This window comes from Pleurodeles waltl, chromosome 10 (genome assembly GCF_031143425.1).
Source record: "Pleurodeles waltl isolate 20211129_DDA chromosome 10, aPleWal1.hap1.20221129, whole genome shotgun sequence".
Classification (NCBI taxonomy): Eukaryota; Metazoa; Chordata; class Amphibia; order Caudata; family Salamandridae; genus Pleurodeles; species Pleurodeles waltl.
The window spans coordinates 299,547,622-299,575,103 of record NC_090449.1 but is presented as its reverse complement, the minus strand read 5'-3'; the positions used below and the strand labels follow the sequence as shown (position 1 = coordinate 299,575,103).

The following is a 27,482-nucleotide window of genomic DNA, read 5'->3' as shown; positions in this document are numbered from 1 at the left end:
ATCTCTGGCCCTGTTGCCCCAGGTGAAGTAAAAGCATCTTGTTTAGGAAAAAATTATACGGGGATGTTACTACTGCACCATCCAGTGGGGGACTTCCTACTTCAGATACGCAAAAGATTTCTACAGAGCCAATACTTAGTCTCCCTCCAGATTCAGCATCCTTATGTAGTGATTCTGTCGGGGGTCCCCTTACTAACTGTCATTAAAAATTAGACATATCAGGAACTTAAAAACAATTGCGTGCAGTGGCTGAGCTCGAGGGTATGTTCGATTACAGTCAACACCCTGTTTCAGAACATGATCATGGTTGAGCGGGTATGTTGGGTGGGGCAAATTAGAAAGTCAATAGAGGGGGATTGTGTAGTTCTGAATTTTCGTGACCATGTCCTGGCTGAAAAAATATTGTTGCTCTGTGGACGCAAGGAACTGATATCACATTCCATTAATGTGTTACAGCTAAGCTATTTTTACAGAACCTGTCGTAATACTGCTACCTCATTCATACAATCTGTAAGGAGTGGGATGGAAAAGAGAGGCCTTGACACTAATCCTGTCAGCAGCAAGTCTGAAGTTTAGTATGTGGATGCCAAATATGTGGTGAAGAAGGATTACTGGTTAGGTCACTTTAGTGACCTGACGGCCAGTTTGAGGCCTGAGGGCCAGTATGTGAATACTAACCCTGATTGGAGGAAGGGGAATTAGTTTGGCTGTTTAAGCGATCTGAATGCACAGGATTGACTGGGACAAGACTGTCTTCTGGGTGAGGATCATGTACAAGCATCTTTTCCAGTCACCAAAAATCTGATTGTAGACCCCATGCCCCTGGAGACTAATAGACAGCCGATAAGAGAGATTGCGGCTGTCCCTGCAATCCATGTCTTGTATAGTGAGCCCCTAGAGAAGAGTGGGTTTGGTTACCATATTAAAATTATCACATGGAATATTGCTGGGCTGCTTAAAAGACTGACTCTCCCGGATTGGCTTGAATGTATTGTTTCTTTCCATATAATCTGTTTACAGGAAATGTGAGAATTACAGGAAAGTCATATGGTTGGGTTCTCTTCTTTCTACACCAAGGCAAGCCTTAAGAGCCAAGGGGGCCTGGCCCCATATATATAGTTAAAACCTTCCCTGGGACAGTGACTAAGTTTGTTAGCAACTCTCCCTTTTTTCCACTTACTCCTCTATGACATCTTTGAAGATTGAGATTTTCTGATTATTCATTTTTTATAACAATCACTTTGATAGGGCAAGTTCTTAGGTTGTTGCTGACCTGGATATGGCTATTGAGCTAATGTTTTAGGATAATCCTAATGTGATCCACCGCCTCTGGGCAGGAGATTTTAATGCACATCACTGTCCTGTTATTGGTAAGGCAGTTTGCGGGCTTGGAGACATACTAGACAAGACATTTTCCCATGTAAGGCATAATCTTATGGCTCTGCTTTGAATACGTTTTTAATGAAACTGGATCTCAGGTTGGTTACCTAGTTGGGGAACAACAATGGAGTGTTGGCACCAACCTTCCAGGGAAATCTCCACCCCCTCAACAATTGATTATTTTCTTTTAACTGAGGAGCTGGTTGAAAGGGTGAGAGAATTTGCAAATGTACAAGGTATAGTGATCATGTGGCTCTATCAAGCAGTATGGGACTTTGTTTGTGCTAGCTCATCCCAGTCTGTGGGTGTCACATCAGTGTTGGGGAAATAAAATTAGTTCTTTAATTAATTGGAGATGGTCGATCATGATAGTTTTCTTACTGTCACCATGACCGACATTAAGGATGAGGTGGCTACTTGTCTGGACCCAAACGCAGAGCAATTGCTTATTAAATCCTTCTTTGTAGCTATTGCTGCTAATATAAATCAGGCCTTAAAGCGGGCCCCTCTAAATCCCAAACTAAGGGCTGGTTTGATGCGAGGTGTACGTAAGCACTTAGAAAACTACTCACACTTCTACACGCAAAACCAAGAGTGACTGAACATATTAAATCCACACTTGCAGAAATTAGGAAGGCCCAGAATGCCAGAAAAAAATCAGATTAAGGAGGATGCTTGGGAGGCACTACAAAGGGCGAGTGAATTGAAAGATAGTACGTCATTCCGGAAAGTCATTAACGCTCCGTACTTTGGAGAAGCCTCTGATCCTACTATGGACACTCATATTCCAAAAGAAACATGGTTGGAACATTTTACGAGTATATATGATACTCAGTCTGAGGCACAGGCTTCTCATGTTGAGTCTTCATACTGCTTTTGAGGCAGTGTCAATCATTTAAGATTTCAGTTAGAGGAGTACAGAGAGCCCTGAAGGAAAGCAGTAGGTGTAAAGCACCAGGCCTCTATTGGGATTTCGGTTGATATATTTTGTGAGCTTCAAGACCTTTGGGCACCCATGATTACAAATGTGTTTAATGCCATTTCTAAGGTTGGCCCACCCTCGACTTGGAATACCTTAATCATTATTACGATTTTTCAAAAAGGGCGATAAGTATCAACAAAGTATAGACCCATATTGCTACTTGATTCTACAGTGAAGGTGATGTGGCATATTTTATTGCATAGATTAGAGGATCGGGCTTTGGAGAATAATATTTTAACAGTCCTACAGTATGGTTTTAATAAAGCCTTGGGCACAATTAATGAAGCTCTTAACCTTTCTCTTAGTACAAGAAAGTATGCAGTGGCAAAAAAGGCACAATTTTCCTCTAGTTCATGGATTTATCACCAGCCTTTGACTGCATGTTACACTCAAAACTTTGGGATATCATGACTGAGTTGGGAATTGAGGAGATGATAATTACTTATATCAGAAAATTGTACAGCAAAGCAAAGGCCTGTGTGCGGTACGGCTTTAATATTGAATGCACTGAGCACTTTAACATTAGAAGAGGAATAAGATAAGGGGTTTTGTCCTTGCCCCTTCTTATTTTCACTGTACATGAATAGGCTTGAAAAATCTTTAAGGTCGTGTTCTCATGATATTTCGTATGCTGGATCTCGTCCTATACCCATTCTCCTATATGCGGATGATGCAGTTTTAGATGCAAGAACAGGCATGGGCTTCAAACGTTAATAGATAATTATATTACCTTTATGCACAAACTTGACCTGCATGCTAATGAGTCCAAAACCTGTAGTATCTTATGTGAGGCTAAGCCAAGGAAAAGACCTGCCCATGTTATTAAGAGTACTAAGGTCATGGAGACAGCAACATTCTCATATCTTGGTATTGTGTTCGATAATAAATGTATGTGGAAACCGATGATTGTAATTGGGGTGGCCAAGTTTGAGCATGCTATACAAGGCTTATACTTGTTTATAAAAATGTTAAGCTTGAAACACATCAATGAAATGTCAACAATTTACTCTTGTAAATGTGTCTTGGTTGCCACATGGGGCTGGAATCTGGGGCATGCAGAACGCAAAAAGATTTTTGTATCTAGAAAGCAAGTTCCTGAAAATGTGTTAGCATACCTTGCAAGCTGCTCTAATTCCATTGTGCACTATGAATTGTGTTCCTCATATATTACGGACTTCCTTAACATGGCCCCTTTGATACTCTGCAAAAAGAACAGATGATGGACGGAATGCTGAACAATGCAAACATTCACCCCCAGTCACAAAGATCTGGGTTTAATCCATCTTTTTTTTGCTCACCACGCCACCCCAGTTTGGACCCCGCCATATGCAAATCAGTCTTGACTGTTCCTCATGGGAACAGTCTAGCCCGAACTGCCACCGCAGGTCCTCCCTGGACCGGAAACAAGCATCCTAGGACCGGTTTCAGGGTATCACCCTTCATCAGCTAGGCTAGCTTGAATCCAGTGGTGCAGTGAGCACGGGGCCCACTTCTGGGCATACCCTTCCCACGTGGGGCGACAAATGCAAAAAGAACAGATGATGGATGGAATGCTGAACAGTGCAAACATTCACCCCCAGTCACAAAGATCTGGGTTTAATCCATCTTTTTGTAATTGTCGCCCTTTGATCCTCTGGCATGCCGTATGGAAAAGGGAGGAAACAGCCTTAAATAAGATGATCCTGAAGGATTGCTTACAACTCCACACTGCACAGGATATGCCATGATTACTTATGTAAGAACTAATTGTGAGGAGATTGGATACCTTGAGTTAGTCAGGGAGCCGGAATCCTGCACCAGTGTCTGTAAGAAGCACATTAAGCTCATATTTATGAATATGGCCCAGTCAAAAAGGAGCAAGGAGGACAGTGCAAAAACGTCTGTTATTTTCTATAACTCATTATGTGCACAAGAAGGTCTCCCTGCATATTTATGCCAAATACAGAATATTCAACATAGATTTGCACTGACTAGATTTCGTTTGAACCTCCTTCCCCTTATGATTAATTTTCCGGATAATTGTTTTAACCTGTCAGATTTAACCCCTTGCCCCTGTGATGGGCATTCTGTTCAATTAACCTTGCACATCATGCTTTTTTGCACATTTTATGAGATCCCAAGAAAACAGCTTTTAATTCCTGTCCTCAAGAATTATAGGTTTAGACAATGTAGGCTGGCGCTGTTGCTTCTACAAAATTTAGATAGTTCTTTGGTTTGCTGTGCAGTGGCCTCTGTTATGTGGTAGGCATTTAAACTGCGGAAAAGGGCATTGCCTTAGGATATTGTCTGTTTGTATGTAAGTGTTTTCCTTTTTGCTGTGCACTTTATAACTTACGGCTGCTAACATTTTGATGTCTTATGTCTTTAAAAGTTTATGTAATATGACATGTTTTAATATATGAATATTTATTGATTGTCTTTACTTGTATGTGCTTTTATGCTACAGAAAAACAGAAAATAAAATATATATGACTGACTGACTTACATATTACATATGTTTCCTCGGGACCAGAACTATATCTATTGTATAGATTGTGTGCATTCAAAGTAAGAACTTGGAGACAAAGATGATCTACTTATTTACTTATGTTTTTGGAACGTAATGATCTTTGGATTTATCCACAGAATGCAGCCAGATTCAGTGGCTTGCCAAGTTAGAGACAGAGCTCTCCAAGGCCCTAGTCCATAGGCACTGCAAAATATGAGGTGGAGAAGATGATGCAGATCTTTCTAGAGACATGTTTTTAGCGCTACATAGCACAAACCTCTGGTTATGATTTATCAAGAACTTTTAAAACTCAGTACATACCACTATAAGCCATATTTGCATTCAGGTGCATAGTCTGTTGGAAAGAGATTGAAACACCAGAATAATTTCTGCTTATATACCAAATTAATACCATCAACCTACATACACTTGAAATGTGAGGGCCAGTGCCCACCTGCTGCAGAAGCCACCACAAATTAAGCTTTGATTTTGTGTTGTTCACAAGAATGGAGGAAGGTCCTAAGGTAAGGTATAGAAGTATCACTACAGTGCATATCTCTCATGTATGTAGCACAATAAATTTCCACAAAGTTTAGAAACAATGCCATTGGAAAAAAAGCATCATGTTGATACCCCTATATTGGTTTTCTCTGTTGTGTGTGAAATGAGTTTCTCTTCTCTTTCATTTGGCAGAAATTCTACAAGAAATTTATTTTTTCTTCTGTACATTTTACACATAGAATAATTAAGATGCACACTTTTCATATGCAGGTTAATCTCCCAATTCTTATCCTCTATGATCTACTTGTCCCTATTCCATCTATTGTCTTGTTCTGAGTAGATACGTCGGTCACCCCACTCATATGTGTATGGTTCCCTCTGAAGCTATGCATTGCATAAATTGAAAGTCAGTGCTGGTGTGCAGTGGTTAAAGAGAACTGCAGACACAGTCTTGTACATCCAGTTAAAGATGTTCAAATCAAACATAAACCATTGAGGGCACACTTTTAAAAAAACGACATTGTGGTGTGTGGCTAGCTACGTCTGAAGTATTCACACTAGTCTGGGTCTACAACCTAACCTATGTTTTAGCCACTAAAATCACAGACCAAGACCCCCTAAGACCCTCATGACCTGTGGGTTAGGAGTTCTTACTGACTGCTCCGGTATAAACAGGGGACTAGCTCCATCTTTTTGTGTTGACTCCCAACAGTGCCAGAGATTAGGCTGCAAGACCAGCATGTTGAGTGCAAGCTGTCCGGCACATAAGGTGATGATTGACAAGGAGGGTGCACTGGGAGTGCAACCAGCCCAATCTGGAGAGGGTAGAGCTGTTCGGAGTCTGGCTTTTGGGGGAAGTGGGTGTGGTGATCCACATAGGACACATGGCGATACATGGGACCCCAACTCATGCACCACGCAACTGTGCGACTAGCAACGGTAACAGGGAGAAACAGTAGGGATATAATGCTGTAAATACATGCTTTGATCCAAAGTAATGAAAAAGCATAAGGAACTTCACAAATCATCTATACCAAGCTAATCACTAGACAGCCTGGCACAGTTCCACTGTCAGCAGTCAAGACTTACTTCATTTCCTTTGAGATATCTACTAAGAAGTGAGCAACATCAGAACTGATTTTAAAGAACATTTTAAAGAACTGATGAGAGACCTAGCTTCTCTGTGAGAAGGAATAGACAACATGGAGAACACAGATACTAAGAGATTGGAGGAGCAACATCTGATGTGGGGAATGACTCATGGAGAAAACAGTTCCTGAGAAATTTGGAGGAATGGCTCAGTTGCTACATAAACAGAATAAGGACTCCAGTTCAAGCAGGAAGACATTAAAAATATGTCTCGAGAGAAGTATTTTAAAAAGGGGCTTCCCAAAAGGTGTGGAAGGGCACAATATTCAGTCCATCAGAGACTAGGGAATTCTCACTTGAGACTGGAATGCCCCTACAGAATTGATCTTGGCCGGCCAAGAAGGAATTTTTACTCCAGTATTGGAACTTTCGTAGATTCACATGCTTGAATCATTCCCCGTCGTCGAGATGGGAGTCCCCGGTGCAATACAAAAGCCATGCTCAATTGCATATAAAGCTCTAAATGCACTAGGCCTCTAATTTAGTAAAATATCATAGCCTTTTTGGAAAAAGGACCAAACTTAAAAGACAACCAGTCAGCTCACACCACCCTCTAGAACCCTCCTTTGAGGAGCTGATTTCCCTCAGATTTTCCACTGCACGTTGTGCTAAGGAGTCTTTCTTGGGCTTTGCTCAGTTTTTCTCTCAGAAATCCTTTTTCTCTTTAGAACTTATTCAAGGTGGGTCATCCTGACTATCATGTCAGAGACACCTAAGAAAGGGCTTTTTAGAGCCTGTGCTACCTGCTTGAAGAAAAGGCTGCATGTGGATGACCAGCATGAGGACTGCATAAATTGTCTCTATCCTAACCATAAACCTGGAGACTGTAAGGTATGTAGAACCTTTTCTACTAAAACACTTAAGGACAGAGAAGGTCGCCTTTTAATCGGGCTACAAAAACTGAAATCCACAGACAATCCAGTTTCTGATGAGGACAGTGCCTCTCCTTCTGTTTCTGTGGTAAAAACACCTGTGAAAAGACAAGCTGAAGTTTCTTCAAAAGAAAAACCCAGAAAAGCCTTTAAAAAAAATCTGCTGAAGTGTCCTCAAAAATTTGTAGCCCTTCAAGGATGAAATCTAAAGCTTGAGATTTAAAATCTAAAAAGAAGCCTCTCTCTGAGCCGTCAACACCACCATTTAAGGTCAAACATACCTTCAAAAAGCCAATTTCTGCGCCGTCAACAGGATCATCATCGACGGTGCTACCATCAATGGCTCATTCCTTGACGACGACATCCACCGTTGCCACACTGTCTGTGTCAATGGCAGCAACCGGCTCTTCACCGACGGTGCGGATACCATCGACGCTTCCATCGACGGAACACCTATCTGTGATGATCCCGCCGCCGACAGCCTCAACGACGCTGCTTCCACCGACGACAGCTTCGTCGACGGAGCAACAACCGTCGACGGCATCGTTGACACTCCAACCGTCGACAACGTCTCAACCATTGATGCTTCCACCGTCGACAACAGTCGATCCGTCTGCGGCATTTCATCTCTCGTCGACGATGAAGACCACAGCAAAAGTGCACAGACCATGTTCTTTGCCTCTGTTTTGGTCAACAGACCAAGCTGCACACAGAACGGTGAAGAAGTATCATTTGATGCCCTCAGTAAAGTCCCCTAGCAAGGTGTCCAGCCTTTTACCCTCACACCTATTGGATGACTCTGACAAAGAGGGTATTTTTGGAGTGGCCAGCAGCCCTTCCCAGTTAAGGATTAAATGCAAGGAGTACTCAGATGACGATGCTTCATACTATGAACAAAGCTATTATGAGCAGCCGGGGCTGGTAGGTCTTCCCCCTGGGCTTGTTTCAGACTTGCAAGCAATGTTGGCGGACTATAAAGAACATTTTCCGGCAAAACCTTCATTATTTCAACAACCAATACTTCTGCCTCGGCCAACAACTCCCCAGTTTCAGCAGGCGCATCATACACCTCCACCAAGGCCACAGCATTCTGTACTGGATGCGGAGGAAGGTGAAATACAGACTGGGAATGATTAGTGGGACGATTATATCATACCAGCGCCTGCATCTCCTACGACACCTGTGGTAGAGTCCCCACCTGAAGACATAGGTGGCTTGCATAACCTTCTGGAGTGTGCAGCCACTTGGTTTGATCTTCCGATGCCCGCAACTCAGCAGGATTGCTTCCTCTACAATTTTAAAGGACCCCACAGAAAGACGTCAGGGCTATACCCATAATACACCATGTTTGGAGCCAGGGCTTGAAGATAATGCAGAATCTGGCAACGGTCCCTGCAGTGCTACCGAGGCTGGACAAAAAATATAAACCCACGGATGATGCTCCTGCTTGCCTCTCAGGCTAACCAAAGCCGGACTCCATGATTTCACAAGCCGCCCTAGGTCGCTCCAGAAACCCCTCCACACTGTTGACAACACCGCCGGATAAAGAGGAGAGACACTTGGATAACATCGGCAAGCGTTTTTCCTCAATGTCCTCCATTGTAGTAAGAGCGGCCAATTCCCTTGCTCTACTTGGCAGATATGATCGGCAGCTCTGGTCAGACATGTCTCAATCCTTGGAAGAGCTTTCAGAGTGTACCAAAACAGAAGCAAGAAAGGTGCTCATGGAGGGCCAGCAATCTTCAGCAGAGATCATTGATTGTGCGCTTGATATAGCAGCAATGGGCTTCAGACTTCTCGCCGGGTCAGCTGTTTTTGAGGCATCAAGGTTGGCTCAAAGCCACCAACTTTCGTCCCGAAGTACAGACAAAGATTCCATATGACGGGGAAGTGCTTTTTGGGAAGCACGTCCACGACGCTCTTCAAACTATTAAATTGGATACGGAGACAGCAAGATCATTAGGCACTCTACAATACAGGAAAAGTGCCCTTTCGTGGTGCCGGGGCAGAGGTCAGCCTTCCTTTCGCGGAGGATACCTGCATTATAAGTATCCATCCTACTCCTCCACATTCCAGCCTTGTAGGCCCCAGTAGCAGCCGAGGCTCCCGCCTCCCGCGGCTTACACCAGGCCCTACCACAAGAACAAGTCGGGACAGCAATCTAAGGAGTCTGCACGTAGGCAATGACTGCCTGCACTCACTTCCTCTGCACTCTTCTCCTACAATTTTTCACAGAATCTTAAACAATCATATCCAACGCTGGTGACAAATAACGAAAGACAAATGGGTGCTGTATGTAATCCGATTCGGGCACCTGATGGAATTCATTCAGATTCCTCCATCAATGCCTCCATCCTAGACCCAACAAAAACTTCTTTGTCTGCTCCGCTTGAAGGTAACGACCATGCTAAAAAAAGGGGCCATAGAGGCCGTTACATATTCCCAGAGAGGGAAGGGTTTCTACTCCTGCTTCTTTCTCACCCAAAAGAAATCTCGCTTATGGAGGCCAATTCTGAATTTGCGGGAGCTGTACAAGTACCTCAAGAAACAAACATTTCGGATTGTCACCCTACAAGACGTCCTCCAGCTTTTAAACAGAGAAGACTACATGGCCTCTCTAGACCTTAAGGACGCGTACTTTCACATTTCCATTCATCCACTACGCACAAAGTACCTGAGGTTTGTGGTCAGCGGCAAACACTTCCAGTTCAAGGTCCTCCCCTTTGAGCTACGTTCAGCACCACAAATCGTCACCAAATGTCTGGCACCAGTGGCAGCCTACCTAAGGAGAAAGAAGCTATGAAAGTTTCCAATACTGGAGAACTACAGTTACAGGTAAGTAACTTGTTCCGTCCCTGTCATACTTATTTTGGTCCATTTCCACAAACAGATGGAGGAACTCGTAGTGCTGGCTCATTTAAAGAGTTAATTTTACTTTTCAGGGTATCAAAGTGAATTTTTTTAATTACTTGACTAACAGTACATTAAGGGGATGCCCTCACACTGGGGGCACCCCTTCTGCATAATCTTCAAATGGAAAGAAAAGAAAAGATACCTGTGAAAAGCAGAGAAAATCCTGGGGTTGAACAGCATGACGAAGTTGACTAGACAAAACTGTACAGGTGCAGAATAGATTGTATCAAAGTTGTCATCTGAAATGGTGAAGTCTCAGTGGAAGTGGGGAGTAAACAATTGGCAAAATATGTTGCAGTTACCTAAGTCAGAAAGTGTTGCAGCATCTGTGAAAGGTCTGCTAAGAGAGAGGTATGGCTTTGAAGTTATCAGAATCCGCATCAGAATTGATGGACCATGGGGAGCAGTGTGAGGCCCAAAGGCTAGTTTACAAGGGATAAGACGGCTTGAAATTTCTGAATTGCTCAGGGGGGGCAGCCTCAGTTAATTGATACATGTTAAAGTCTGTATAGGGTATTTTGAATGGGGTTGGCATCCATCCTAATGTTGTGGGGGACAGTGTTCAGGAAATCCCTGGGTCGAGCTAGTTTACTTAGCCATAGTGTGGACTCAAATCAGGCTCTTCTCACTGATGTGAATATGCTTACTTTTATAGTAATCTAAGTCTTCAACACTGCTCAGACTAGGAAAAAATGTATCTGTTTAAATGCAATATCATTAAACACTCAAGCTAAGATTCTAGCTGTGCTGATTTAGTTGCATTAGAACAAAGGGGATGTCTGCCTTATTCAGAAATAACGTGTACTTGTGAAATCTGTTTTTGTTTTCTTAAATCTAACTGTTTCCACAACAGTTACTTCTCCTCAGCCCTCAGTAAGAATTCCAAAGATGCCCTGTGTGAGGTGATTATAATGGTGCCGGACGTCAAGGGCAAGTCACTCAACCTTTTCTGATCACAGTGGCCACCTTTTAGAAACCCAACACTGGACAGAAAAAAATTCCTTAAGGATACAAAAAAAGTCATTCTTCAAGGGGCCTATTATAAGGGAAGGTTTCTGCCTATTACACATCCCATTCGAGGACAGGAACATGATGAAACCAAGGCAGGCTGGGTTTTCTTGGTAAAGCCTAACGGATAGCAAAGGTGGATTGTGCGTTCAGCATCCTGACGTTTCTGATTTCACTTTCTGCTTCGCTGCATGCTGTACATATGCAAGGCTTGATCATCTAATAATCCTCTCCATCATGCTACAAAGTACTCAAACACAGCGGTAGATCAGAAAGTCTTAACATTCCCATCTCGTTATCCCAATCCATTACATGAGTTCATACTCAGATGATAGAGCCTGATGGACACACTTCTATACAATGGTTCAACTAAGAAAGAAGATTAGGCGTGCCTATCTGCATATCTAACTAAAAATGACATGGGAGAGGTGATTGAAAACATATTGTTGGGGATACTAACGTCAGTAGTCTGGGGGCGTGTCCATATGCCGAACGTACTGGCCTCCTGATCACTGATCATCTGACCAGGGTCTGGATTCAGCTGGCAGACAGGTGGACAGCTATGGCACACAAAGCCCCTCTGATTAAGTAGACAGTGGCCCCAGAGCCTCAGTAAATCTGCAACCCTCAATGCTGTTGGAGGAGAAATATATGAGCCGCACATGGCCTATCCTTGCAGACAGAGAAGGGCCAGTGGAGGCCCCATCGGCTTTGCCTGGAACCTGGTCACCAGGAGGCTGCAGGACATCTTTCCAACTCGGCTGCAGCCCTCCCACAGGTTGGAGTGGTGCACTGTCCTGGTGGTGAACTTGGGCCTGTGACTGTGGGGTTGGTGTGTCCTGGGCCCCATGGGGTCTGGGAGAACGAGAGGAGGCTTTTGTCAAACCTGCTATAGATGTATGAGGGTGGAGTATTTATGGCGCCACAAGCCAGTCCCGGGTGTAAAAAATAATGTGAAGATGGCAGTGTTTCAAATCATATGCGCAGGGCATGGAGGGATGTTATATATTTAATGCCCTTTCAACCCATCATACCCACTTTAGTGGAGAAGAATACTGCCAGGTGCTGAACAGGGACACCTCCCTACTACCAAGTACTGAACCACAAGATGCTATGGTCGGTGCCCACCATTGAAGGGAGGCAGCCAGCGGGACAAAGACGCATCGTCCAAGCCAGGAGCAGCAGAGTCTATACCGTGACCAAATAACACCAAACTTATGATTTGCCGCTTTAAGATAATGTCATGCAGCAAACCATTGTGCGTCCACCCAAATGTCAGATTGGATAAGCTGACCCCAATAAGGTCCTCGGTACATACTACCAACAATGTAATGATTTAAACCCAGGCAAAATGAGATCTTCTACCTAACTAACCACATCTGAGGGCATCAGCCTCCACGGGGTACCAGTCCTGCACCCCACTGCAGGCTGTAAGTTTGGCCCAGACCAACAAAACACTGTAAAACTGGAGAGTGGACAGTGCACTGACTTACTCCAATCATGACAGGTGGCAGAAGGAAAAAAAGATCAGTCTGTCAAAAATCTCCTACAGTAATTCAAGGCTTGTTGCTCCACCATGGACCCATGAGAAGGTTCAGTGGATGAAGTAGATGGCAGCCGGGTAGCGCCCCTCATCTAGATTCTGTGATTATCAAAGATTTCCTCCTCTGCGTGTTTCAGAAAATTAAAGAGATCGAAAACAATCAAGTTGGATCTGCACAGCGATCTACAAGACGTACAGTAAGACCTGGCAGATCTGAACAATCATGAACAGGAGGTAGAAAAAGGCCTCCACAAAAAAGCGGATGTCCTGTGCCCTCAAAATTGCATGCTTGGGCTGGAAGAGCAACAGTGCATGTGCATACCGAAAGAGCAAAGCATTCTTCTGCCAGAAAAGTTTGAAGACCTAGAGAACAGTTCACTACAAAATAGTGTCTACCTTTGAGGAATACTTGAGGAAATATTGGCTGCCGCCAATCCTGAATCTGTTATCACAGAATCTCCCAGAATGTCTTCAAAGTTATTATGGTAAAATTGGCTCACCCACCTACCAGCCTAGACAGAACCCACAGAGTATATCAATAGTAGACCTCTAGTGGTTTGCTTCCTATCGTCATTAGCATGGTCCACTTCTGTGAGAACAAAACTTTCATGTCCAGAACCTGAAAGGGTGGCCCTTTCTCATACAACAGTGCTACTCTACAACTGTTCCAAGACCTATAAACTATCACACTAACTAACTGTAGTTTCTTCAGGCCTGTCACAATCTTACTGAGATCTGGTGATACCAAATACAGATGTGGTCACCCATTCCATATCATCTTCCTCTGGGAGGGCAAATTACGATCCCATGCTTCTTTAGGAATGGCACATACTCTTCTAGGACTGACCAAACCAGTGGATATTGTATCTCCTATGACAACCTCAAACAAGCGGAATACAAGAGAACCTTGGACAAAAGTGTTATAGAAGCAACACCTGAACCTGACTGGGAGGAAATAGCCGCAAGCAAGGAGAACATCCACACACATCTAAGTCAAGTACCCTGAATTGGGCCTGGACTCTCTGCCACCCACCAAGAGCTAGAAGACTCATATTGTGTGATGACGTGGGATGATCGGCAAGGGGCCAGAATGGGCTCCAGGCTCTTGTATACAGGTTTGCATGTAACTGGGGAGGAAGTGTCATGGGGGAGGCAATCACACCCATTGGAGAAACATATTTTAGTAGATATGAGAAGAGGTCTGAGTGCGGGAGGCAAGATGCACACAAACTCCATCCTAATGGAGCCACTTGGACTTAACATTAAGTTATCAGTTTCAGGTTTTCAGTTTCTTAGATTGTTTGTGGGGAGTAGTGAGAATGTGAGGGTAGCAGCACCACTGTTAAGTTTAAGAGTCCAAACCCTCAACAGGGTCAATGGCAGTTCGCCTTTCCACCTCATGTATGCTATGAAACCTACGTCCGTAATGATTAAGCTACAGAGACTGAATATTTTTACATACAATGCTAGGGCCAAAACAATCTCACCAAATACCTGAGTGTATAAGAGAAACTCAGAAATTGAGTAGCCAACATATTCCTTCTTCAGGAGACACTCTTGTTAAAAACAGATCAACACAGACTGTGTTTGAGGTTCTTCCCTACACAATATAATGCATCTACCCCAGAAAAAGCTGTGGGGTTAGCAATATTGAATTTAGTTTAAATGTATAGAGAGGGGGTTAAGAGAGACAGACTGGGACAAAGCCTAACCATTGTAGCAGAATGGTACCACATCCCAGTATGTTAACCACTGCATACACGGCAAACGTGGGGCAGGAAAAATTTCTGATAAGTGCAATACAGGCAGTCGTACATCTAGCAGATCTCCAACTGATACTTTGAGGAGACTTCATTTGCATGATGTATCCTGCACTGGAAAAGGTATATCCGCGAATGGGGTACCCAACCTTATCAGGGGTAAGCATATCAATAGTGGACCATCTGGTCCTCGTTGACACAACACCCATTTTTGGCAGACTTTTCACAGTTTTAAGCTGCACGCCAGGCATATGGAAAAATAGAGAACATTCTATTGGCCCAGATATAAGAGGTCGAACAACGACCACAGACTATTTTGGACCATGGTCCGATGCAGTTTGTAATCAAATGAGCAGAATAGCATAACCGAAGACAACAAGGAACTAGGGGCCAGATGTAGCAAAGGGTTTTTCCCATTCTGTGTCAATGGGAAAATGTGTTCGTACGTATGGGCCATGGTGCCTACACTCTTCCTTTTGAGGGACCTAGTCATCCTCCATGAAATAAGACAAACTATAAGAAAGTACCTCTCGTAACCCTGGTGAGGTTAACCCTAAAGACGTATGGAACCTTTAAAAACTGTACCAAGCAATATGTTTATCCAGGAGGCTTGCCGTCTCCAACGCATGAGTGAGATTACATTGACTGCCTCAGAGAAGAGCTCGTCCCCTTAAAACAAAAACATAAAATGTACCCCTCAAAAAAGCTGGTGAGACACCTGACTTCTGTAGTAGGATGGCTTCTCACATTAGAATACCACAAGGAAAATGTTATTCTAGCTAGAGCTGGAGCTGTTTCTACGAAGAAGGTAATAAGGCTGACTCTCATTTGGCCCACTACATCACATGCAACACCATCTGAAAGATTTATTAATAAGATTAAGGATGAGTCAGGAGAGACTCTCACAGCTAAGGAAGGGAAACAACAGGCATTTCATGCTTACTGTGGAAAACTGTTTCTACTGCCACCTCCAACAAGGAGACTAGATCTGTATACCTTCGGTTGTCTTCCTCTCACCCCTCCAGACATCCGAAGTGACATACTTGGAGGAACCTGCCCTAGTAGCAGAAATCCTTATAGTTACTAAACACTTAAAGGTGGTTATGGCACCCACCCAGACAGCTGTACTGCAGCCTTGTAAAAACACTTTGCCCCACCGTTAGCACCCATCATTGCTGAGGTTTTCATTGGGATGACCCACTCCCAGGGTATGTCTCTGACAGTGGCTGAAGAAAAAATCATATTAAGCCAAAACCCCACAAAGATTCATCTTTGTGCCCCTCATATAGACATCTTCCTGTTCAGTATGGACACAGAGATATTTTCTAAAGTCCTAGTGAATTGTGTGGAATCTGCCCTGCTGCTTCTGGTCCATGCTGATCAGACTGGCTTTGTCCTGTTCATATCCACTAGAGATGACACCAAAAGAGCCCTCCATTTATTAGATCTGTGTAGAAACATCATAGAGAGGCGACTCTGTTATCTTGGGCTGTGGAGTAAGCATTCGACAGAGTGGATTGGGAGTATGATAAAGGCAACATTTACTATAGTGGGTTTTGGAGAAAGATTTAGAGGTTGGAGTAATGAACAATAAATCTCGCTGTGGGTCAGCATTATTTCCAGATATGCTACTGCGCTCCACACCATCCTGTCAAGCGTAATGTTAGGTGCACCCCTAATTTTTTTAAAAAAAGGCTGCTGATGAATTAGGAGCACAGACACCTAGTCTGCGATTTCTTCTAGGATCCAAAGAAGCTGAGAAATTTTCAGAGATCACAGTGGGTGGTGGAGGTACAACTTTCAGTTTCAAATGATGAATGGGAAGCAATATTTCTCAGGATGCACTCCACAGTGGAAAAGCAGTGATAGCCAAGATGACTTTATATTGGTATTAAACCCTGGTCAGATTACACGTTTGGCTGCATGGAAAGCAGACACGTGCAGGTGTGGCTGTGGGGAGACAATAATTGGTACATCTCCTCTGGCACTTTCTGGAGTTTAATAGGTATTAGAATGAGGTCCCTCACAAGACTGGCATGGTGTTTTGCATATCTGTTGAGAGATTTCAAGTTTGCACAACCCTAGACCTCGCTAACATAAAAATGTACCTGTCTCACTCCAAGAGCGGCAGACAAATGCCTTCGCATTATGTGCAGCATGAGTCTATCATGGCATTAAGGGTGCAGGAGACTTGATAGATTCAAGTGGTGAGTTGTGACTAGGGCAGTTATGATATGTATACTGATACAATGACAGTGGTTATTTATGTTACATTTTTCTTGTTGCTGGCATGGGGATGTAGACGAGTGTATGATTTCCTTGTCTTAAAACTCAATAAAAAGGTTGGCTCTATAACAAAAAAAAATTGCACTACTGTATAAGATTCCAAGAAAATACCTGGAGAATAGGATCTTGGCATCAGTCTAAAAAAATTCTGGGACATGCATGTGGTACGTTGGCCACTTTAGTAACCTGTGGCTGTAGTCCTCCCTTTTGTGGTACTCTTTGAACAGCATCCTGTGATGCTGATTGAACGATTCTCTGGATGAATGTGTCACAGTTTATGCAGACAACCCGTAAATGTATTATTACATTATGACAAAACATCAGGATGGATAATGTCACACACTTTAATGAGGTATCACAATTATCGGCTGCCAAGATTAGATAACTTGCAGGATTTAATTTTATGTTTGATAATAAGCTTATTTCTCCAGTGAGTTTGAGGTATCAAGTTTTTATTAGCTTCTTGTAAATCCAGAATCATTTTCGCAGGGATTAAATACCTCCTGCTAATTTTCTGTTTTTTATTTCTTCACTTGGAAACTTGGAAATATGTTAATAGCCATTTATGTTTCTCTTGCAGTTCTGAGATGTCCACGTGCCTCCTTTCTACATCTTACAATAAGCCAGCATTTCGAATTGGTCCAGAGGTGATCCTTGCTTTCTTCCTCCTCCTTCTCTTGGTCTGGTTCCTGAATCGTGAATTTGAGGTCAGCTACCGACTCCACTACCACGGAGATGTGGAAGCAGATCTCCACCGCACAAAAATCCAGAGCATGAGAGACCAGGCAGACTGGTTACTGAGAAATATCATTCCATATCACGTGGCAGAACAGCTGAAGGTCTCCCAGAGCTACTCAAAAAACCATGACAATGCTGGAGTTATCTTTGCTAGCATTGTCAACTTCAGTGAGTTCTATGAGGAGAATTATGAGGGAGGCAAGGAGTGTTACCGCGTCCTGAATGAATTGATTGGAGACTTTGATGAGCTGCTCAGTAAACCAGACTACAGTAGCATTGAGAAGATCAAGACCATTGGTGCCACCTACATGGCAGCCTCTGGCCTAAATCCTTCACAGTGCCAGGAGAGCAGCCACCCTCACGGGCACCTCCAAACCCTCTTCGAATTTGCCAAAGAGACCATGAGAGTAGTTGACGACTTCAACAACAATATGCTTTGGTTTAACTTTAAACTACGTATTGGCTTTAACCACGGTCCTCTGACAGCCGGGGTGATTGGCACCACAAAACTCTTATATGACATTTGGGGTGACACAGTGAACATAGCGAGTCGAATGGACACCACTGGGGTGGAGTGTCGAATCCAAGTGAGCGAGGAGAGTTACCGAGTTCTTTCCAAAATGGGATATGATTTTGATTACCGGGGAACAGTCAATGTGAAGGGGAAAGGGCAGATGAAAACCTTCCTCTACCCAAAGTGCACAGACAATGGTATTGTTCCCCATCACCAACTGTCAATCTCACCGGACATCCGGGTTCAGGTGGATGGCAGCATCGGCAGATCCCCAACGGACGAGATTGCTAGTTTGGTGACTTCTGTGCATAGTTCTGATAAATCTTCCCACTGCTCTGACTCGATAGAAGCCAGAGATACACCCCCTGCCCCTCAGAAGCACCGCAGGGATCCTGCAAAGGGCAACGACAGGGGCAGGCATAGCAAAGCCATAGGGAAAGAGGACAAAGAGACCGCAGAAGCCGATGAATTGACAAAGCTAAATTGCCCAGAGAGGCTATGATTCTGACGGCAACTAAAACACGTCCTCGTCGCCATAGAAACACTAAGACCTTTGCAGTGGGCATCTTTTATTTTGGGTGGAGGGACATAGGGAGGGGAATAACTTGGATTATGTGTTCTGCTTGCAGACATCCTCCAAAATACAGTGTGGTTTACAATCCCCCCCCAGTCACACATTCTTTATTTGCAAACCTCATCCTCCCTGTGCATCCCATCAAGGTAAAGGAGGAATAAAGTGCCTTGGGATGTATTCACTGGCCATGTGTGGCATGGGTCGGAAGCCACTGTTGAGATCGCGGCTCAGGATCTCTGCCTTGATTGAAGAAAAGGTTGCGTTCCAATATGATTTTAATTATTGCTTACAGAATACTTTATTTTCATTTGTTGCTGATGCATATTTTTGTATTTGTTATGTTTTTCGTGCGAGTGTGTATGTACATACATATTTGTATATATTTATCAACGTATAGAGGATTGAGTGATAATGGATGGCGATATAGACCTTTTCTATGTGCCATGACAGACCATTTTTCTTGCATTCTGCTTGTATACAGCTGATCCAATAACTTGTGCCATGATAGCAATTGCAAACAGAATATTTGACCGCCACTTTTCTAAAATAGTGGTATGAATTCTGCTTCAATCACATATGAACCACCATTGCAGATGCATAGCAGACTTGTTTTCTCCTGTCAAGAGAAAGAACAGCAGAAGGCTGGAATACATCGCCATGAAACACTATATCCTGTCACTTGCTATGACAGTTCACAGGGCATAACTGGCCCACTCTATGGTGCTTGCTTACCAGCCTGCTGCTTTTCTTACTATAGTATTAGATACCAAGGCCTTTGGTAAAACCTTCCTATTAACAGAAGGGACACTTTGTATACGTAGTAGTTTTCTTCACATTTATAGACACGCTCGTGCCGAGGCTGAGCAATCCTATATTTAAAGAGGCACGCAGGCATGTGCTTAATGGCGTACATATTAAGAGAGAAAGACTAATGTACTTTTTGTGTTCTTTGTATTTAAAGAATGGCAAGCATTCGACCTCCGTGCTTTCTGGAAGATCTGGGTGTTATTTATTCCTATCTGGGTCTGCAGGCCCTACAGTTTGCTGTTGAAGGCATTCCAAAGTCTTTCTGTTTTTCAGACAGATCAGATCAGGCACAAATGTTGCCGGCCCGCCTTTCAAAGATCGTGTGTTGGCTTCTGGTCAGTTAACCAGAAGGTTAAAGTGAATTATTTTCTTGAGTTTAGTGTAAGACTTTTGGTGATATTTAAATTGGGTTTTCTGGAAGTGATGGGCAAAAATAGGTTTCAATTGGCTCCCTACCTCTGCCACCAATTCTGTATTGCCTGCTCCAAGTCTCATGTGTGCCCTATTTTAGGAGCACAGTGGCAGTCTTTTCAGACAATGCCAGATAGACGATAGCAACACGGAGCATTAACTGTTTGTATTACTTTTATTAGGCATGCTATGGCCTGGAGTGCCAATTATCAGCAGGCTATATGCATTAGCGCCTACTGTGTGCCATTTACGATGTAACAACATAAGCCATAGGCCTCCTTAGTCCACCTAGGTGTTTTCACCTTATATTTGTGTTACTTCTCCATCAATCATGGTGTGAACGGCAGGATAATACCTACTTGCCCTCGTTCCAGACTGAGCGTTCATGTCCCGTCTTCTCTTGGCCAGTAATCACAAAATGTAATCACTTATACTATGCTGGTGAAGGCTACATAATAGAATTCCAGTACTTCTCAATTTTAGAGTTGGAGATTGGGATCTCTGTGTGACTTGCCATTAATTACTGGAGCATGTTATTACTTATGTGATTCCCATTGATCAAGACTAAAAAACGAACACTCTGTAACATGCATTCTTGGAGCGAGGCATGGAATTGCTACCATACTGTCCACTATTGAATGGAACATACGTTGGTGTCGTAGACTCCTACCACTTAAAGGATGTAGAACATGTTAATCAATTCGTTGTCATAAAATTAGCCTGACAAACATGCTTTGGGTCTCTGTGAGAGCCAAGAGTGTGATATTCCACCTCTGTTGGAGAATGCAAAGTTACTGTGTTAGCACAGTGGGTTCCAAAATGGCTTGTACTGGGAATTGGAAGATTTCAAGTGAGAAGGAATCAGGTGATGTCCGGGGGTGTGTGCATGGCGCATGTGCATGGAGTAAAAGTGCTATAAGTGATTGCGTGGGGAACTTTGGGGAGGGAAATATGTTCTTTTGGAGGGTGGAGCTAGTGTGTCAAATTATTAGTAGTGATTCTTCACAGATGTGTTGCAGGGCCTCGTAGAGATTTATTCCACTTGCACTATCGATTAAAGGGAATTGTGGCTCTGAGTCGTAGATGGTCAACAGCCTGTCCCAGATAATCAGAGACTTGAGCAGCACAAAACCTTCTTAGCAGATATCAAGTGTGATGTTGTTGCATCCTTCCCCTGCCATCTCCTTATGTGCTCTTAATGTAACATGTTACTTAGGTCATTGAGCTTTGGGCAGGAGGTACAAGAATGTGATTACGGGGGTTTTGGGGAACTTTTATTCTTACTCTTACATGAATGCTGCTCCAAAATATGAAAGCGCAATTCCTAAGTTTTGTTCAGAATCACGTTCAGTTTTAGTCTCCAGTGCAAGAGACAGTTGGAACAATGAGGGAACCCCAGGTACCATTATCTGTGCCATTTTTAAAGACTGGTAATTCTGCTGACCACAACTGCTTACTTTTGAATGTTGTTAAAACCCATAAACTTTGTATCACTGTTTCTACTTTTGTTAGCATGTAAGAAAATTATGGATGTTGCATGACATTGCCAGACACTTTTAGCAAAGTTTTATTTTACTAATCTTTCTTTACCCAGAAGTGTTTTGCAGGGTTGTTGAAGGGAGATTGAGGGTCTAGGTAAGCCTATGGCAGGTTTCTCACTGTACTAATGCCCTGTGCCCTATTCCTAAATATTGACTCACAGTTTTCTTTCATGTAGGACCAGGCCTGAGGCTTTATGCTCCCTCATTGGGAAATTAAGTCAGTCACCTTCAGAATGTAGGCTTGAATTGGATGAAAGGGTCATGCATTTGGGATCAGCGCAATTTATGGATCACTCCTGCATCACCCCTTTTCCATTCCCAACTCTGGTATACCTTCACAACTACTGGTAGGACTAGAAACTCGGCAATAACGACTTTGAAACACATTCAGTACTTGTGTTCATTTTTTGCCTTGTGCACAAGTTAATTTTCCCAGTGACAGGGAAAGACTTGAGCTTATTTTGTTGTTAAGTGTCTGATGAGCAGTTTTTATTGCAATGTTTGTGGAGCCAATGCTTTTCCTTTTCTTCCCACTTAATCCTCCCAGCTCTGGGATCCCCTTTAGGTTTTTTCCTCCACCTGGAATCTAGATTGTATTTAGAATACTTAAATACCTGGTACAGACAATCAGACCGTTACTAGCTGTCGTCCCTTGTTTTTCTTAAATTCTCTTTAACACCATGCATCTAGTTCCAAATTCCCAGTTAGAGGGAGTATCTTCAAATCAGCTTCAGATGTAATGAGCTGGGGATGACTTCTCTTCTGATGCTTTTATTTTAATCTGACCTACTTTCAATTCACCCTTGTACACCCCTTTTAAGTCTTCTTGCAGTTTTTCTATCTTTCTATTCTTGTAGTGTGGGCCATGTATGAGGCTGTTGTTTACCAGCTTCTACAGCCCATTATAGAGGAAGGTTATCACATCATCATTAAGAAGTTGAATTATGGAGCTCCTGTTTCAGGTGAGAGTGAGGAGAATTATATTTTTCACAATACTCAAGTACCTTGCAGGGCAGACAGGGCTAATTTCGGTTTCCTTTTTTGTCCCAGTACCAACTACTGAAAGATGTGGGACATGAAGTATTTACTAACAGCTTTTGCAATGGTAAATCCATTCTGAAGTATGTAGACCTGATTCCGCCTTTTCTGTCTTTGGCAGAGAGCCGATGATTCCACCCAGCTGTCATTTTTGCTTCTTCTCTGTCTGACAGATTCTATGCCAGAGGGAATATCTTTCCTTCTGATTTGTAGGTGGGTGGTTTATTTGGCGAAAAAACTGTTTTTCATGAGATGTGCAAAGCAACTCTCACTTCCAGTTACTCAAAAGGAAGTAAAAGAAAATGAAGCAATCAATTCATAACCTCACCCCCAGTATGTTCATGTGCTTCCTAAACAGACCTCAATTTGTAGATCTTTTTTGTCATGTAGAAACCCTTAGTCATACAACACTGAGTTGGTTGTCAGTTCAGGACTGGGCTTGTGAGACAATATCAGTTAACCCTCATTCATGGGTGTTGCTGACATCATTTGGCATATTCAGAGAGGAGGAAAAGACCATTTTTGTCAGAAGACCCAGCCTGTTGAAGCAGTGTGATCCAGTTTAAAAGCAACACGGCTTCTCCATTATAAGATTCAGGTGAAGCACAACTGTATCTAATTAGGCATCTCACTGTGCATCTTCTTTCTGAAGGGCTTAGTGGAAGACAAACCTGTGCCTTATGTACCTGAGGCATATGGCCTGTCTTGATCAGCTGGTATGTAACAACAAATTCGGAGACTGGAGGAATGTTCATGGTGCTTTATTGGGAGGCCTTAGCGTAGATCATAAGTGTTAGTAACCCTAACCACAACAAACTTACCGGTAACACCTTCAGTGGCATGTGAATTTTCTTCTTTGTGTTCTTGTGCATGTTCTTCGGTGAGCTGCTGTTCTGAATGAGTCAGTTACGGTATAATCATTCAGAGCTCTGTCCTCAGCAGGACAAAACTTACAACAGAGTTAGTGGTTGAGTAAGTAGAGCAAATTTTCACTCCTGCTTCTTGTGGTATAGAAAGTAGTCAAATCTTTCTGATGGGTAATGCGTCTTTCTTTTAGTGTGTTGCCTCTGAGACAGACTAAGGTGGTTTGAGTAAATCTTTTTAAAAGTTATGTTCTAGTTCCCAGGATTCCTGTACAATTCTTTAGGAAGAGGAAGGTGGCAGGTGTGCTGTCACTTTTGGCTTTAGCTAAACCCTCACGCCATTTCATCAGATGCCCATAAAGAGGGGTGCCACTAAGGCCCTCAAGGACTGTAGACCCTCGAGGATATGAGATTAACCACAGACTAAGCAACTAATGGCTATTTAGATTCCTAATATCTGCAGTTATCATGTGTAGGTATTATTGAAAGTTGGTCCAAGGAGACCACAAACATGGCAGGTATTTGGAATACCACAAACTGTGCAAATAATTTCCAGTTATAGCCATTGTAAGTCAGTCGTTTGTGTGGCTGTCTTGAAACCCTTCCCATCCTACTGACCTGAGTCGACCTAATCCTCCCCAACAATGATTACTGGCTTTACTACTTATGTGAATTCCACATAACAGGGAGCTAAACATCTTAGTGTATCTACTTGGGTTTCTGTCTCTCTCCATCCCCTTTTGATAGGATAATTCTAGGGATTTGTCCTAGGGCTGAATTTCCTCATAGATTTTCTCACAGAGAGCCTACATTGGCCTTCTCCCTTCCAAGTGATTCATTTTTTATTCTCTTTTATGAATGTACTCAGACAGGTCAGCAGAGGAGGGTGGGTCACAAACACTGTACTGCAAGGCTCACTTTTCCTGCAGCAAGCACAGACTTCTGCATTTCCTAAGGGGTACAGTCACTCGACTTTAGGGTTTGATCCCACATCCTGCACTACAGCAGGTACAGTGAATATATAATTATTCAGGTTAGGAAACCATAATGTACGGTATAGATCCGTTCCCAGTGTAGGGTAGCAATTTACCTGGTCCTGGCAAAATGCCATTGACCCTCCAGGCTCTGAGGTATGAAACATGTTGGCTCCATTCCACATTCACTATAGCTATTTGCAGTACATTATTATTAATGATAGCCCTCCTGATTTCATTGTGTCAAGGGGACCTCTACTAAACTTGCTTTGGTACCCCTTAGGCTCTTTAAACTCACTCATGCACAACCCTGCACTCTGTATTTCCCCTCACTTGCACTCATCATATGGCAATAAGATCAAACGATCTCTGCAAAAGAGCCCCCATTGAGGAGTCTGTCGGATATTGCAGTGCCGACTCGACGAGGAGCACCCCATGATGAAGTATGACACCCCTTGAGGTGTGTGAGGGCATTCAGATCTGATCACTAGGTCCCCATGACATCCTTATGGTCACCTCTACTGATCCTCCTGTAAAGGCAACCCCTTGTTCCTCCTCTAGGATGAACAGCAACCTCCCAGTCTATTTCTTCTCAGACATAGCAGTTACAATTGTTAAGAATTGTGTTCCAGTGATGTTCTTCCAGCTCAGAGAACCATTGGCAGCTTACAGCTTACCATTGTTGTGGTAGATCAGGTACAACTGAATCAGCTATACAGAAACCTATACTATGTTCTTGACAGAAAACCTTTTCTCTTGCCCCTTTCCCTTCCATGCCTTCCTCACAAACAGGCCAAAACTCCAGTCGGAGGTTAGTAAGACTATTTATTTCCTTGACCGACAACACTGCATTCTGTAGCAAAACTGGTCAATCTATTGATGACTAGACAGGCATAATATGATGGTCAACTCTTTTCTAAGTGATAAACAAAATAGCTCTGGTTGTTGTGACAGCCTTATGGCCACACCACCTTCTGCTTACAAACAAAGTGCTAACCTTTTTAGCTATGCAACTCATTAATGGGTGCAGACATCCAGTGTTTTTTTTATGAACTGGAACTGTGGGCATGGATACCGGACATAGTTCTCTATAGTCTCTCTTTTGTTGCCTCATTCCGTTCCTTCATGCCTCTTACCATACTTTTCTACCCATGTCTCTGACATATGGAGAATTTTACTATATACTTCCCCAATGAGATACTCATTTTTTCTTAGGGAGAACCTCTATCAGCCCACATTGTGCCCTTGCTTCAGAGCCCTATAGCCAAATTATTGGTTACAAAAACAGTACTGTTTCCTAGGCACTTTCTCCAGGGCTAATGTTAAAATAAGGCTCGGGTTAAAAACATTCTCAATGGGTCATTGTACAGTTGCAGTGAAGTCATGTGGACTAAGCCAAAGAGCCATTACTCTCTGCCTGGTGTTCCTTTTGTGGAATACCAGGCAAATAATGTTGTTGAATTCATTTACACTGACCTTGCTTCTTAATTATGACATAACCTCTGTGCAAAGACCACATCTTCTATGATCATTCACAGATATAACCATGTTCTTTTAGGTCTGGCTATCTCTTAGACCTCCATTAGTATTAATGCATCCTAAATTGGTGATGCTTTCAAGCTTGTGTGCCAGTAAAATTGTGTTTGCCCCCAAGCTGCTCTGAACAAAGTTGTCTCCGTCCACCATTCTTTTCTTGGTAGTGTATTCTGAAAGATTTTGAATGGAAGAGTGCTAAATGCAAGTCTAAAAATGGTATTCTTGTACGGTAACTATGGTAACTGTTGTCCACTTGCTCCTTCAGGATCTTTCTTGTACTGACACTCTTCCACCATCCTCTGTACAAGTTAACTCCATTTTCATATTGTGCTTGTTCCTTAATGATTTAGCACTGAGGTGTCACACACACCAGAGTTGTGCAGCAGCTGGGACAGGTAACCCTGTTGAGCCTCCTCTGATCCTATATGTATTTTTTAAATTTAGCCAGAGTTTCTGGTCCTGCTAGTAGGTGGTAGAAGTGTGCCCAAAGGTTGATAACTAAAAGGACATGTTGAATGAGAATTCCCAGAGTTACAAGTGAAACCTATAGTGAAAGGGGTTTTGAACTCCTAGGTCATGTTAAGCATTTAATGTCCAGCTTTGTGTGCCTATAAGTGAGCAATTAATGTCATGCTCCATGACCAAAATCTAATTTCCTTTTGTGTATTTTGGCCTTACCAGTCTGCCCACTATGACTCACAATCCATATGTGGCATATTTATTTTCTCTCCCTGGTAACCAGCAGTCTGCATACAGTATTTTGCATCTGCCATCCCTTACAAATCTTTGTGAACAATACATTTTCCTACATGGTCCTAGGCTGATATTATGATCTGTCTCTCCTAGGCCTTGCAGAGCCTGTATTAAAAATCTTTTTTTGGGCATTTACCTTTTTTTGTATCTGGGCCTTACTCCAGATCCTACTCTCTCCTTCTGTGACTTGTCAACAACTCACCACTTTATTTCTGTGCTCCATATTGAAGTATCAAGATTAAGTTTATCGTCTTGGCCTTGCCATGTCTTTCATTTGCAGCATTTGTTCGATACTTTATAATGTGTGTTTTTTACCCTTCATTGGAAGTCTTTGCCCATACCGTAGATCCTTCTCCATGCCCTCTAACTTTGTTGTATCTGTTGCCTTGTTCTGTACTGCTTCCATGCAGCTACTGGTTCATTCCCAGCTCCCTTGTTTCAGAAGAATGTTGAAGAGAAAGCATCTTAATGAGAGGGCAATACTTGCCAAAAGTGGCTAAAGAGGTCATGCCCTCTGCACAGGTTTTATTTGATATTGGAAACTTAAAGTTAATAAAATATAAATATATACAAATATCCACAGTGTCTGTGTTTTTTGTTTTAATGTTGATTTCAAAGCAAGATTGCACTTAAGCAAGTAAAAAACTCCTTTCCCCCATTCTCCTTTCTCTCAACTGATGGAACAACTACCAAGCATGGCATAAGCAGGAGACTGCTGGAGCAACCACCTACCAACTAATTGACCCGAGATCTTATGCACACCAAAATGATGAAGTTCAGTTGGTCACCCAGGTAAATGCATGGTAATCCTTCCTGGAGTTCATTCCTTTCTCTTTCCATTGGTTTTAGAC

At 42.9% G+C, this 27,482-nt stretch overlaps 1 protein-coding gene across 5 annotated transcripts in view; it reads left to right on the top strand.

Annotated features, from left to right (window-relative positions):
• The window catches only part of ADCY9 (adenylate cyclase 9), a 453,549-nt gene extending 426,344 nt beyond the window's left edge, over positions 1-27,205 (top strand). For all 5 annotated transcript variants that reach the window (XM_069210454.1, XM_069210453.1, XM_069210452.1 and 2 more), the window contains exon 11: positions 17,463-27,205. In XM_069210454.1, the coding sequence (XP_069066555.1) occupies positions 17,463-18,636 (1,174 nt within the window). In that variant the 3' untranslated portion in view covers positions 18,637-27,205. The remainder of the gene's footprint in view (positions 1-17,462) is intronic.
• Positions 27,206-27,482: the final 277 nt, after the last annotated feature.